The 14169-nt window shown below is 53.1% G+C and overlaps 1 protein-coding gene across 1 annotated transcript in view; it reads left to right on the top strand.

Annotated features, from left to right (window-relative positions):
- Positions 1-13945, top strand: part of LOC105723395 (Fc gamma binding protein) — a 107187-nt gene extending 93242 nt beyond the window's left edge. Inside the window, exons 39-45 of the mRNA XM_064381329.1 lie at positions 770-1313; positions 3137-3708; positions 4654-5227; positions 6981-7180; positions 10057-10440; positions 13377-13648; positions 13772-13945. Coding sequence (XP_064237399.1) covers positions 770-1313; positions 3137-3708; positions 4654-5227; positions 6981-7180; positions 10057-10440; positions 13377-13648; positions 13772-13781 — 2556 coding nt within the window. The 3' untranslated portion in view covers positions 13782-13945. The remainder of the gene's footprint in view (positions 1-769; positions 1314-3136; positions 3709-4653; positions 5228-6980; positions 7181-10056; positions 10441-13376; positions 13649-13771) is intronic.
- Positions 13946-14169: the final 224 nt, after the last annotated feature.

Below are 14169 nucleotides of genomic sequence, written 5' to 3'. Positions count from 1 at the left end.
TGTTTTAGAGAAGCATGAGGAGTCAGTTAGGTGTGCCTATAGAGGCTTTTTTTTTTTGAGATTGAGTCTTACCCTGTCGTCCAGGCTGGTGTGCAGTGGCGCAATCTCCCTGGCTCACTGCAACCTCTGCCTCCCAGGTTCAAGCAATTGTCCTGCCTCACCTCCGGAGTAGCTGGGATTCCAAACGTGTGCCACCAAGCCCGGCTAATTTTTTGTATTTTAGTAGAGACGGGGTTTCACCGTTTTGGCCAGAGTGGTCTCGAACTCTTGACCTCGTGATCCACCTGCCTCGGACTCCCAGCGTGCTGGGATTACACCGTGAACCATCGCGCTGGCGCTTTTCTTCCTTTCTGTTTTTCTTAGCCTTACTCTGTGTCCAGGCTGGAGTGCAGTGACAGGATCAGGGCTCACTGCAGCCTGGAACTCCTGGGCTCGAGTGATCCTCACTTTGGCCTTGGCCTCCCGCGTGGCTGGGCAGGACTAATGGCAAACGCCACTACGCTGGCTAATTGTTAATTTTTTTTGTAGAGTTGGGGGTCTCACTATGTTGCCCAGGCCGGTCCGAACTTCTGACCTCAAGCGATCCTCCCACGTCGGCCTCCCAAAGTGCTGGGATTGGAGGCTGTGCCACCAGGCCCGGCCTAAAGATGCTTCTTCTTATTTTAAGAGGGGAGGTGACGTGCTCAGGGTCCCACAGCTAGTACGTGGTGGGGCCAGGATCCGAACCTGTGCTCGCTCCGCTCATCGCACCCCCAATCCCCGCCCACAGGTGGACGGCGAGTTCGTGGCGCTGCCCTTCCAGCTGGACTCGCTGCTGCAGGCACACCTGAGCGGCGCCGACGTGGTGGTGACCGCCACCTCAGGGCTCTCGCTGGCTTTCGACGGGAACAGCTTCGTGCGCCTGCGCGTGCCGGCGGCGTACGCGGGCTCCCTCTGTGGCCTATGCGGGAACTACAACCAGAACCCCGACGACGACCTGAAGGCGGTGGGCGGGAACCCGGCCGAGTGGCAGGTGGGCGGCGCCCCGGGCTGCGAGGAATGTGTGTCAGGGCCTTGCCCGCAGCCTTGCACCCCAGAGCAGCAGGAGGCCTTCGGCGGCCAGGACGCCTGCGGCGTGATCTCGGCCACCGACGGCCCGCTAGCGCCCTGCCACGACCTCGTGCCGCCCGCGCAATACTTCCAGGGCTGCTTGCTGGACGCCTGCCAAGCTCAGGGCCATCCTGGAGGCCTCTGTCCTGCAGTGGCCGCCTACGTGGCAGCCTGTCAGGCCGCTGGGGCCCAGCTCGGCGAGTGGAGGCAGCCGGACTTCTGTCGTGAGTACTGATCCATGCATGGTCCACATAGCAGGGTCTCTCCCTGCCCTTCCCGAGACTCTAAGACAGCAGCCCCTTCCTCCTCCATGGGCTCAGGGGCCACCGTCCTTCCTCTGAGCTAGGTATGTCCTGTCAGGAAACACCTTGGCACCCATACTGAAATGCACCAGGTCAGGAACTGCAGGGAGAGGAAATCAGTTAGAAACACCTAGTCAGAGTCCGGGGACCGTGGCTCACACCTGTTATCCCAGCACTTTGGGAGGCCGAGGCAGGCAGATCACCTGAGGTCAAGAGTTCGAGACCAGCCTGGCCAACATGGTGAAACCCTGTCTCTACTAAAAATACAAAAATTAGCCAGGTGTGGTAGTGCTCCTGTAATCCCAGCTACTCGGGAGGCTGAATCAAGAGAATTGCTTGAACCCGGGAGATGGAGATTGCAGTGAGCCAAGATCGCGCCACTGTACTCCAGCCTGAGCGACAGAGTGGGACTCTGTCTCAAAAAAAAAGAAAGAAAAAAGAAAGAGGTGGGGAGGGAAGGAGAGAGAGAGAGAGAAAATGAAAGGAAGGAAGGAAGAAAAAGACAGGAAGAAAGAAAGAGAAAGGTCTAGTCAGAATCCCTGGGTCCACGACACTCTTGGGCATTAGTGATTCACGTTCTTGCGTAGGGAGGGAAAGGAAGGAAAAAAGGAAGGAAGGAAGGAACAAAGGAAGGAAGGGAGGGAGGAGGGAAGGAAGGAACAAAGAAAGGAAGGAAGGGAGGAAGGAAAAGAGGGAGGGAAAGAGGAAGACCTAGTCAGAAACCCCAGGTCCAGGACACTCTTGGGATTCGTGATCCATGCTCTCAGATATCCGAGGCATGTAGATTGGAGTGGCTGACACTGGTGACGTCACACAGCAAAGTGCCCCCGGTTAGGAAGACCTAGGAATTTACAGCTGGTCAGAGGCCCCTGGTCTGTTTCACACACCAAACTGTACCTAGTCACATAGAATTAGTCAAATACCTTCAGTGGTATCTGCTTAGATTTTACACTGAGGCTAACTGATCACATACACTCAGAATCAGGACCCTGCCATAGCCCCGGGCAGATCCACACAGATGCATAGTTAGATAGTCCTAGCTGGTTCCCTTCAGGCAGGTCTCCTGGTCACATGTATCCTGCCAACTTCACTCAGGCACACCCTGAGACAGAGCATGTCAGAGGGACTCTGGGAGATGCTCCAGGTCAGATACCCACAGCTGGGTGCCCTCAGGCAGAGTTTACCCTGAGATACACATGGCCCCACGCCCCAGTCACTTTCACACCCTGAGACCTCTGTTCTGATCTTGAATATCCTGATGAGTATAAGTGATCCATTTCACCCTGGATTACAGCCTAGGTTATATAGTGAGACCCCATCTCTACAAAAAATAATAATAAATTAGCTTGACGTGGAGGCCGGCACCTGTAGTCTCAGCTACTGAGACAAGAGGATCACTTGAGCCCAGGAGGTGGAGGCTGCAGTGAGCCGTGACTGCGCCTCCGCACTCCAGCCTGGGTGAGATACAGTGAGACCCTGTCTCAAAAAAAAAAAAAAAAGAAAAGCCAAACAGCGTCATTTGATCTTTAGAAATATTTGGTCAGGTTAATACACAAGCTGGTTAGAGAGACCTGGGCATGTCCCCTCCCATTCCAGGTCCCACGCTGAGTCCCCCAGTGACATGTCCTGGATCAGATGTGGACGCCCAGAGACACCCAAGCTGACCCGAGCAGTTTTCCCACTCAGGGCCTCCCCAGACCCCGACTCGAACACCTACCTGGCTCATGCCCACCTTGTCCCCGCAGCCTTCCAGTGCCCTGAGCACAGCCACTACGAGCTCTGCGGTGACTCCTGCCCCGTGAGCTGTCCGAGCCTCTCGGCACCCGAGGGCTGCGAGTCGGCCTGCCGTGAAGGCTGTGTCTGCGATGCCGGCTTCGTGCTCAGCGGTGACAGCTGCGTACCCGTGGGCCAGTGTGGCTGCCTCCACGATGGCCGCTACTACCCTCTGGGCCAGGCCTTCTACCCGGGCCCTGAGTGTGAGCGGCGCTGCGAGTGTGGGCCATGCGGCCATGTCACCTGCCAGGAGGGCACGGCCTGCGGGCCCTATGAGGAGTGCCGGTTAGAGGATGGTGTCCAGGCCTGTCATGCCACGGGCTGTGGCCGCTGCCTGGCCAGCGGGGGCATCCACTACATCACCCTCGATGGCCGTGTCTATGACCTGCATGGCTCCTGCTCCTATATCTTGGCCCAAGTCTGCCACCCGAAGACTGGGGATGAGGACTTTTCCATCGTGCTTGAGAATAATGCAGCTGGAGACCCCCAACGCCTGCTGGTTACTGTGGCCGGCCAGGTTGTGAGCCTAGCTCGGGGGCCGCAGGTGAGTGACTGTCGGCCTGCCCTCGGAGTCTGAAGGCAATGCATGGCCCCCTAAGGGGTTCTGAGGGAGACGTGACCCCACCCTGTAGGTATGAGAGGGATATTCCTCCAATCTGGAAGCTCTGAGCCCTACCCTGGAAGGTCTGGTGAATAGTCTCACCCAGGGAGATTTTTCTTTTTCTTTTGTGAGATGGAGTCTTGCTCTGTTGCCCAGGCTGGAGTGCTGTTGCGTGGTCTTGGCTCACTGCAACCTCTGCCTCCCAGGTTCAAGCGATTCTCCTGCCTCAGCCTCCCAAGTAGCTGGAATTAACAGGCACCTGCCACCATGCCCGGCTAATTTTTTGTATTATTAGTAGAGACAGGGTTTCACCATGTTGGCCAGGCTGGTCTTGAACTCCTGACTTCGTGACCCACCTGCCTCGGCCTCCCAAAGCCCTAGGATTACAGGCGTGAGCCACCATGTCCAGCCCACCCAGGGAGATTTTTTTTTGCTTTGTGATAGGGTGTTGTTCTGTTATCCAGGCTGGAGTGTAGTGGCACGATCACGTCTCACTGCAGGCTCGACCTGCTGGGCACAAGCGATCCTCCCACGTCAGTCCCCCATGCCTAGCTAATTTTTTTTTCTACTTTTTCTTTTTTCCAGTCTTTCTAAGGTTCAATTCAGGTAGCCTAGCTAATTTTTTATTGTTGGTAGAGATGAAGTCTCGCTGTGTTGGCCAGGCTGGTCTTGAACTCCTGGGCTCAAGTAATCCTCCTGCCTGGGCCTCCCAACATGCTGGGATTGCAGGTGTGAGTCACCACACGAGGCCTGGTCCCCAAGATCTTTAAGAGAACATGACCTGACCTTAATGGGATTCAGGGAGACGCAGCTCTGCCCTGGGAATGTGACAGGACAGCGTTGCCTATGGTACTGTGGGTTCCTGACCTACCTGACCCTTCCACACAGGTCACCATGGACGGCGAGGCTGTGGCCCTGCCTGTGGCTGTGGGCCGCGTGCGGGTGACCGCCGAGGGCCGAAACATGGTTCTGCAGACGACCAAGGGGCTGCGGCTTCTCTTTGATGGCGATGCCCATATCCTCATGTCCATCCCCAGCCCCTTCCGTGGACGGCTCTGTGGCCTCTGTGGGAACTTCAATGGCAACTGGAGTGACGACTTTGTCCTGCCCAGTGGTGCAGCAGCGTCCAGCGTGGAGACCTTCGGGGCTGCATGGCGGGCGCCTGGCTCCTCCCAGGGTTGTGGCGAGGGCTGCGGGCCCCAAGGCTGCCCCGTGTGCTTGGCGGAGGAGACTGCACCCTATGAGAGCAACGAGGCCTGTGGGCAGCTGCGGAACCCCCAGGGCCCCTTTGCCACCTGCCAGGCCGTGCTGAGTCCCTCCGAGTACTTCCGCCAATGCGTGTATGACCTGTGCGCCCAAAAGGGTGACAAAGCCTTCCTGTGCCGCAGCCTGGCAGCCTATACGGCGGCCTGTCAGGCAGCCGGCGTGGCTGTGAAGCCCTGGAGGACTGACAGCTTCTGCCGTGAGTGTCCGTGGGTCCCTCAGAGGACTCTAGACCAGGTGTAGGGGTCCCTCCTGGCCCATTCCTTCTGTCTGCATGTTAGGAGTGGTTTCTCCCTATGAAAGCACTCCCTCCCCACCCACTCCCACCCCACGCCCACACACCTCCTTCTCCCACGGCATAGTTCACTAGCTTCCCTGCTGCCCTCTGGCTGTTCCTTCTCAGCCTCCTTTCCGGCCCACTCTCCTCAAACCTCAAATTCACTTTGTCCCTAGGGCTCTACCCTGGGCTCTCTGCAATGACCTGAAAGGGAGAGCTGAGTGGGTTGGGAGGTCTGTGGCTCACCCAGATCCTCCTCTACCCCCTGACAAGACCATATCCCCTCAGATCCCCCCAAGACAAGGCTGCAGCCTCTTAGACCACCGCTCCGCCCCCCAACAAACTAGGGCTGTACCTCTCATTCAAATTCCCAGGGCAGGGACATTCCCTGAGACTCTCAGGACAAGTCAATGGCCCCTCTGGCCCCAGGTCAGAGCCATGTCTCCCCTGGGCAGGACCTGTACCCAGGGCCATTGTACATGCCTGTGGCCTCAGATTTGTTCTCAGTGTTGACTGTGGACCTGGTCTGTCTCAAGCCCTGAACTCTCTCCTGACTGTCAGCCCAGTTATTCTGATTTCTGACTTCTGGCTTTCAGAACTGTGGGAGAATGAATTTCTCCTGTTTAAGCTACCAAGTCTGTGGTCATTGTTAGGGTATCCAGGACACCTTCTCCTGGGTGTCCTTAGAGTCCCTCTTACCTGCTGTGTTCCTAAATTAAATCAGCATTTCACCCCCAGCCCAACCCTGGTGGGCATCGAAGAACAGCCACACCATCCACCAATTACTTAGCCAGAAACCAGGGACTTACCGTGGCTATTTCCTTTGGGTCCGTACAGCCCCTGTCCCAACCCTGACCCCTCCGCCTGTGCCCCTCATACCAGCCCTGGTCCCTCTGCCTGTGCCTCCCACCCCGGCCCTGACCCCTCTGCTTGTGCCCCCCACATCCTGGCCCTGACCCTTCTGCCTGTGTCCCCTGACCTTGGCCCTGACCCCTCTGCCTGTCCCCTCCCATCCTGGTCCTGGCCCCTCTGCCTGTCCCCCCCCCATCCTGGTCCTGACTCCTCTGCCTGTTCCCCCCCCATCCTGGTCCTGGCCTCTCTGCCTGTCCCCCCCATCCTGGTCCTGACCCCTCTGCCTGTCCCCCCCATCCTGGTCCTGACCCCTCTGCCTGTCCCCCCCATCCTGGTCCTGACCCCTCTGCCTGTCCCCCCCATCCTGGTCCTGACCCCTCTGCCTGTCCCCCCCATCCTGGTCCTGACCCCTCTGCCTGTCCCCCCCATCCTGGTCCTGACCCCTCTGCCTGTCCCCCCCCATCCTGGTCCTGGCCCCTCTGCCTGTCCCCCCCATCCTGGTACTGGCCCCTCTGCCTATTCCCCCCCCCATCCTGGTCCTGGCCCCTCTGCCTGTCCCCCCCCATCCTGGTCCTGAACCCTCTGCCTGTCCCTCCCCATCCTGGTCCTGGCCCCTCCGTCTACACTCCCTGATGCAGCATGTTCAATTTGGGCTGTTCCTGTCTGTCCCATTGGACATGAGATCTGTAGGACTGGGGTTGAGGCTGTTCTCAATACTCGTGTCCTCAGCGCCACCTAAAACAGTGCTGGGTATGCAGTGGGCCCCATTGGTTATCCAGGACCCTTTGGAGGTATGATTATGCCCTGCCACCTCTCTCTGCAGCGCTCCAGTGCCCCGCCCACAGCCACTACTCCATCTGCACACACACCTGCCAGGGCTCCTGTGCTGCTCTCTCCGGCCTCACGGGCTGCACCACCCGCTGCTTTGAGGGCTGTGAGTGTGATGACCGCTACCTGCTTTCCCAGGGTGTCTGCATCCCTGTCCAAGATTGTGGCTGTACCCATAATGGCCGATACTTGCCGGTGAGTAGGGGATTGGGCAGAGCAGAGAGGGTAGAAGAGCTTGAGAGAGACCCAGAGCTTCTTCAAGGCTGAAGACAGAGGAGGCACCGCCATCTCCCAGTGGTGTGACTTGATGCAGGCAACCTCTCCCTATTAGTTTCCTGCAGCCTCTGTAACCAATGACTGCAGACTTGGCAGCTGAAGCAGGAGAAATTCATTCTCCCACAGTTCTCAAATCCAGAAGTCAGAACCTTGATCGCTGGCTGACATCAAGGTGTTGGCAAGGTGGCACTCCCTCCAGAGAAATCTAGAGGATGCCATGCCCAGTGGCTCGCACTTGCAGTCCCAGCCCTTTGGGAGGCCAAGGCGGGAGGATCACTTGAGCCCAGGAATTCGAAACCAGCTTGGGCAACATACTGAGATCCCATCTCTACATTAAAAAAAAAAAATTAGCTGGGCATGCTGGTGCACACTTATAGTCCCAGCTACTCAAGAGGCTGAGTTGGGACCATTGCATGAGCCCAGGAGTTGGAGGCTGCAGTGAGCTATAATCACGATGCTGCACTCCAGCCTGGGTGACAGAGCAAGACCTTCTCTCTTTTCTTTTTGCCCTACCTGCAACTGTCTTGATCGAGTTATAGAGCAAGACCTTCTCTCTAAAGAAAAAAGGGAAAAAGAAATCTAGGGGAAAATCTGTTCGTTGCCTCTTCCAGTTGCTGGTTGCGCAGGTTTTCCTTGGTTCTGGCCACATCACTCCAACCTCTGCTCCTCTTCCGCGTGTGTCGTAACATCTCCCTCTGCTTCCCTCTTATAAAGATACACATGATTGCATTTAAGGGCCACTCAGATAATCCAGGAGAAATTTTCCATCTTAAGATCCTTAATTCTGCCAGGTGAGGTGGCATGTGCCTGTAGTCCCAACTACTCGGGAAGCTGAGGCTGGAGGATCTCTTGAGCCCAGGAGTTCTGGGCTGTAGTGCGCTATGCCGATCGGGTGTCCTCAGTAAGTTCGGCATCAATATGGTGACCTCCCGGGAGCGGGGGACCACCAGGTTGCCTAAGGAGGGGTGAACCGGCTCAGGTCGGAAACGGAGCAGGTCAAAACTCCCGTGCTGATCAGTAGTGGGATCGCGCCTGTGAATAGCCACTGCACTCCAGTCTGGGCAACATAGCAAGACCCCGTCTCTTAAAAAAAAAAAAGGTTCTTAATTCCATCTCATCTGCAAACACCCTTTTCCCATATAAGGTAACGTTTACTCATTACAGGGATTAGGACTCGATATCTTGGAGCGGGGGCATCATCTGGGCCCTCCTTGAACGTCATTTTCTTCACCTGTAAAATGGGGCTAATCACCCATCTTAGTGGCATAGGTGGCTGAGGATCATGCTCAATTATGCAGGAAAGATACCCACTGAGCACTAGGCCTTGCCATGCATGTTCATCACACTTGGTAAAAAGAAACAGCAGTTTACAACAGTGCAAATAGGTGGCCCAGCTAATACTTGTTTAATAATGTGAATTGAATTGCAGAATTGATTTATTCTTGTTAATGATTTTTGAGCTCTTACCGTGCACCATGTTTGTTATGCGTGTTATTTTATTTTTATGTATTTGTTGATTGAGATAGGATTGCATGCTGTCTCCCAGGTGGGAGTGCAGTGGTGTGATCATGGCTCACTGCAGCCTCGAATTCCTGGACTCATGTGATCTCCCTGCCTCAGCTTCCTGGGTAGCTGGGACCACAGGCTCACACTGCCATGCCTGGCTGATTATTTAATTTTTTTTGTAGATATGTGGTCTCGCTATGTTACCCAGGCTGGTTTCAAACACCTGGGCTCAAGTGATCCTCCTGGCTTGGCCTCCTAAACTGCTGGGATTACAGGGATGAGCCGCCCTCTCCCAGCCATGTTATGGATGTTAATTCATTTAATAATCACAGCAATCCTATGCAATAGATACTATGGCTGTTTTCCCCATTTTACAGATGAAGAAATTGTGACATAGAGAAGTCAGCCCAAGGCTACCCATTAGCACACTATGCTAACTTGCATTGCTTGCACATGAAGCCAAATTTTGCTCTTTTCTTCAGGTCTCACTGCCTACTGGAAGCCATCCATGATCCCCTAGGCTGGGTTAGGTGCCTCCTCTAAACCCCTACAGCTCCCTATGCTTCCCCATCCCTGCCCTGACCCCTCTGCCTATGCCAGAAATCGTCCTGGATTTGTGAGTCTGGCGTTCAAGGGACAGGTCTGGCCTAGAGATGTGGGAATCATCAGTGTAGAGATGGCATTTATGTTGTTAGTTACATTTCTTCATTTCTTACCTGTATCAGTTAGCTTTTGCTAGGTTACAGATCACTCCAAACTGTGGTGGGTTAAAACAACAATTATTCATTCAGTTTGCAATTTTGTGACTGCAGTTTAGGCTGGGCTTGGCTGGGCTTGGCTGGGCAGTTCTTCTGCTATCCCCTGGGCTTACTCATGTATAATATCTGTGGTCACCTGGTGGGTCAGCCGAAGCCTGCCTGCTGTAGGGTGGCCTGAGCTGGAAGAGTTATCTGTGTTCCGTGGGGTCACTCATCTTCTAGGGAGCTAGCCCAGGCTTGTTGTCATGGTGGCTGGGTGAGGTTCTATGTATCTCTGTGAGAGAGAGAGAAAGAGAAGCTGTAAGGTGTCTTGAGGTCTAAGCTTAAAGCTGGCACAACATTGCTTCTTCTGTGTGTCATTGAACTAAATATAGTCTTATGGCCAATCCAGATTCATAGGGAGGGAGAAATAAATTCTATTTCTTAATGGGAGTCTGTAAAATCACTCTGCATAAAAACAGAGAGTTCAAGGAGTGTGGCCATTTTTGCAATCCATCACACCGCCATAACCTGGCCCCTTTCTGTGCACAGGTGAACTCCTCCCTGCTGACCTCAGACTGCAGCGAGCGCTGTTCCTGTTCCCCAAGCTCTGGCCTGACATGCCAGGCAGCTGGCTGCCCACCAGGCCGTATATGTGAGATCCAGGCTGAAGCCCGGGACTGCTGGGCTCCTCGTGGTCTCTGTTTCCTGTCTGTGGGTGCCAACCTCACCACCTTTGATGGTGCCCGTGGTGCCATCACCTCTTCTGGTGTCTATGAGCTCTCTTCCCGCTGCCCAGGACTACAGAAGACCATCCCCTGGTACCGTGTGGTTGCTGATGTCCAGACCTGCCATGGCAAAGCTGAGGCTGTGGGCCAGGTCCACATCTTCTTCCAGGATGGGATGGTGACAGTGACCCCAAACAACGGTGTGTGGGTAAGTTTGTGAGTAGGGGCTGGGGAATGTCTCCCCTGGGCTTTTGCTCTTCTGATTATAGTGTCCCCACATTCCTGGCTTCCTTTCTGTTTTGCAATCTGTTGTCTTTATCCATGTCTCTGCAGTTTGGTCTCTGGATTGGTTTTTATCTCAGTATTTCAAACTTAGTCCCTTTGTTCTGGCTGAGTTCTTGAGGAGCAAAAACATACTCAAGTAACTTAATAGTTTTCACATTAGTATGAATTGAGACTCTATTGGTCGCAAGTGACTTAAAACCAAATTCAAGCTGCCTTAAGCAAAATTGAATTTATCGGTCCGTGTAACTAGAAAATCCAAGGATGGAGCCTCAGGAATGGCTGGATCTAGGTGCCCTGGCAATATTATCATAAATTTGTACTTCTATCTTTGAGACTTGCTATTTGCCAAATCAGCTTATTATCAAACAGGCTTTCCACTTGTAAAGACAACCCCCCAGCTGCCCAGGCCTACACCCCACCAGCTTAGCTACCTTAGCAGAAAATGGTTCAAGAAAAGACCCAGGATTATATCTCATTGGATTCGTTTGGGTCACATGCCCACCCCTGGAGCCAGTCACTGTGACTTCAGGGAGGAAGTTCTGTGATTGATCAAGGCTGGGGGTGGGGGTCACATAATGTGTCAGGGTTTCCCATAACCACCCGCAGGTTCAGTGATTCACTAGGACTCACAGGACTCAGCATATAGTTGTACTTAAGGCTAAGATGTGTCATGGGGAAAAGATACGAAGTAAAATCAACAAACAAAAAAGGTGCATCATGCAAAGTTCAGGGGAAATCAGGTGCAAGCTTCCGAGAGTCCTTTCTCGGTAGAGTCACACAGGATGTGCTTAATTCCTCCAGCAATAAGTTGTGATGAAACATGAAATGTTGTCTACCAGGGAAGTTCATTAGAGTCTCAGTGCCTGGGGTTTTGGAACCTACCAAAGTTCCAGACTCCTAGAAGGAAACTCCCAGAAGATGTTCAGTATCTTTGTTCATCACTGGACTATAAGCCTCAGGTAGGCAGGGATCCTGTCTGTCTTGGTCACCAGTACCCAGATCAGGGCATGGCACCTAGAGGGTTTGTGAATAAACTTAGACTTGCTCCTTTGGTGCCAGGCCATGTGCTGGATAACAGAGATGGCTCAGACTCAGTTATACATTACCCTTTCCATCCACTAGTCTTCATCTATCCTTCACTATGCCCATCCTCCCTTTTCTCCTCCCTTCTTCCAGCATCTATTCTACCCCCTTTCTCTTTTTCCTATTTCCTTACTTCTTGTCTTCTTTTTTTTTCTTTCTTCCATCCATCCATCCATCCATCCATCCATCCTTCCATCCATTCACCCACCCATCCACCCATCTGTCTTTTCAGATCTATCTACTGATCTCTCCAATCATCTGGCAGAGGAAAACTCAGATACAAAAGCATTTAGAGGGCTGGGCACGGTGGCTCATGCCTGTAATCCCAGTACTTTAGAAGGCCAAAGCAGGCAGATCACTTGAAGTCAGGAGTTAGAGACCAGCCTGGCCAACATGGCGAAACCCTGTCTCTACTAAAAATACAAAAATTAGCCAAGCATGATGGCACATGCCTGTAGTCCCAGCTACTCAGAAGGCTGAGGCAGGAGAATTGCTTGAACCCAGGAGGTGGAGGTTGCAGTGAGCTGAGATCACACTATTGCACTCCAGCCTGGGTGACAGAGCAAGACTCTGTCTCAAAACAAACAAACAAAGCACTTACAAAAAAAAAAAAAAAGAACTCTTTCAAGGAAGTTTCTCTAGGGAGTCTAACTTTAGAAGGGTTAATTCACCAACTAACATAGACAACAGCTATTTAAAGGAAAAAAACTCACAAAGTTACTGGGTCTGCAGCCCATGATAAAGAAAAAGTGATTTTCTCAGATGATTATTATATTTGCTGAAGTCATTACTTATCTTCAGACATCAGCATTGCAAAAATAAAGGATAACGTTGCTTTGGTTAGGGAACCAGCAACTTACAGGATGTGCTAAAAGTTTGTTTTATTTTGCAAACTAGAACCAGGCTGAGGTAGGCAGATCACCTGAGTCCAGAAGTTCAAGACCAGCCTAGCAACATAGTGAGAGACCCCATCTTTGAGAAAAAATACAAAAGTTAGCTGGGTGGGGTGGTGCACACCTGTAGTCCTGTAGTCTCAGCTCTTCAGAAGGCTGAGGTGGGAGGATTGATTGAGCCTAGGAGGTCAGGGCTGCAGTGAGCTGTGATTGCGCCACTGCACTCCAGCCAGGATGACACAGCAAAACCCTATCTTAAAAAAAAAAAGAAAAGAAAGGCCAGGCATGGCGGCTCCGGCCTGTAATCCCAGAACTTTGGGAGGCTGAGACGGACAGATCATGTGGTCAGGAGTTCAAGACCAGCCTGGCCAAGACGGTGAAACCCCATCTCTACTAAAAATACAAAAATTAGCTGGATGTGGTGGTGGATGCCTATAATCTCAGCTACTCAGGAGGCTGAGGCAGAGAATTGCTTGAACCTGGGAGGGGGAGGTTGCAGTGAGCCAAGATTGCGCCACTGTACTCCAGCCTGGGCGACAGAGTGAGACCCCCCCCCACAAAAAAAAAAAAAAAGAAAAGAAAAAGAAAACTAGAACCATACAGGATGACCCTGGGGCTTGATTGTTTGACAGACTTTGGGGTGTTGTGTAGGTCCATGGGTCCATCTGTCCATCCCTCCACTCTCCATCCTTCTATCCATCTATTCAGTTGTCCAGCTATCTTCTCATGTATCCATTGCTCCAAATAGTGCAAACATCCAGGTCTTCATCTCATTGATTTAGCTCCATGAACTTATCTTGTTTGGGGTCTCTCCATCCTCGTAACACCCAGCTTTTCTATGGCTGTGACCTCACCTCTGTGTTTGCTGCCCGCCCCCCACCAGGTGAATGGTCTACGAGTGGATCTCCCAGCCAAGAAGTTAGCGTCCGTGTCCGTGAGTCGTACACCTGATGGCTCCCTGCTAGTTCGCCAGAAGGCAGGGGTCCAGGTGTGGCTAGGAGCCGATGGGAAGCTGGCTGTGATGGTCAGCGATGACCATGCTGGGAAACTGTGTGGGGCCTGTGGAAACTTTGACGGGGACCAGACCAATGATGGGCATAACTCCCAGCAGAAGCCAGCGGCGGAGAAATGGAGAGCGCAGGACTTCTCCCCATGGTGAGGGATGTAGTATGGAGACCAGGCTTCTTGGGGCAGAGGCACCTGGATCCTCATGGGATGAGGGCAGTCAGGTGGGTGGTTAGTCTGCAAGCGGAGGTGCTAAGTATCTGTCTCTTGCAGTTATGACTGATCGGTCATCCACGGGAAATGAAGACTTCCTGAAGATGACCTGATCCTCCTGGAGGTTCCAGTGTCTGAAGGATGCATCATGTGCTTCTACCCTGCTCTACGCCTTTTCTGGGTTGCAGAGGCCAAATGTGAGAGCATTGAATAAATATCTTAAGCTAAGCTGCATGCCAGTGTGTCTGTCTCATGCCTTCTCATCCCTGACTTTGCTCCTGCACAGCAGGTATCAGGTGCCTGAGGAAGCTGGCGAGTGAATATTTATTGGGGGCTGGAGGACGGATGGATGATTGCATGAGTGGGTGAAGAGATGGATGGGTGAATTGAGAAAATGGTGTGTTGGGAACCAAGAAGATGAGGCGATGGGTGATTAGAAGAATGAATGGATGGATGAG

This window comes from Aotus nancymaae, unplaced genomic scaffold (genome assembly GCF_030222135.1).
Source record: "Aotus nancymaae isolate 86718 unplaced genomic scaffold, 86718_ANA_hifiasm-v0.15.2.pri h1tg000028l, whole genome shotgun sequence".
NCBI lineage: Eukaryota > Metazoa > Chordata > Mammalia > Primates > Aotidae > Aotus > Aotus nancymaae.
Note: the sequence above shows the minus strand (reverse complement) of the source record. Positions and strands in the feature narration are given on the sequence as shown.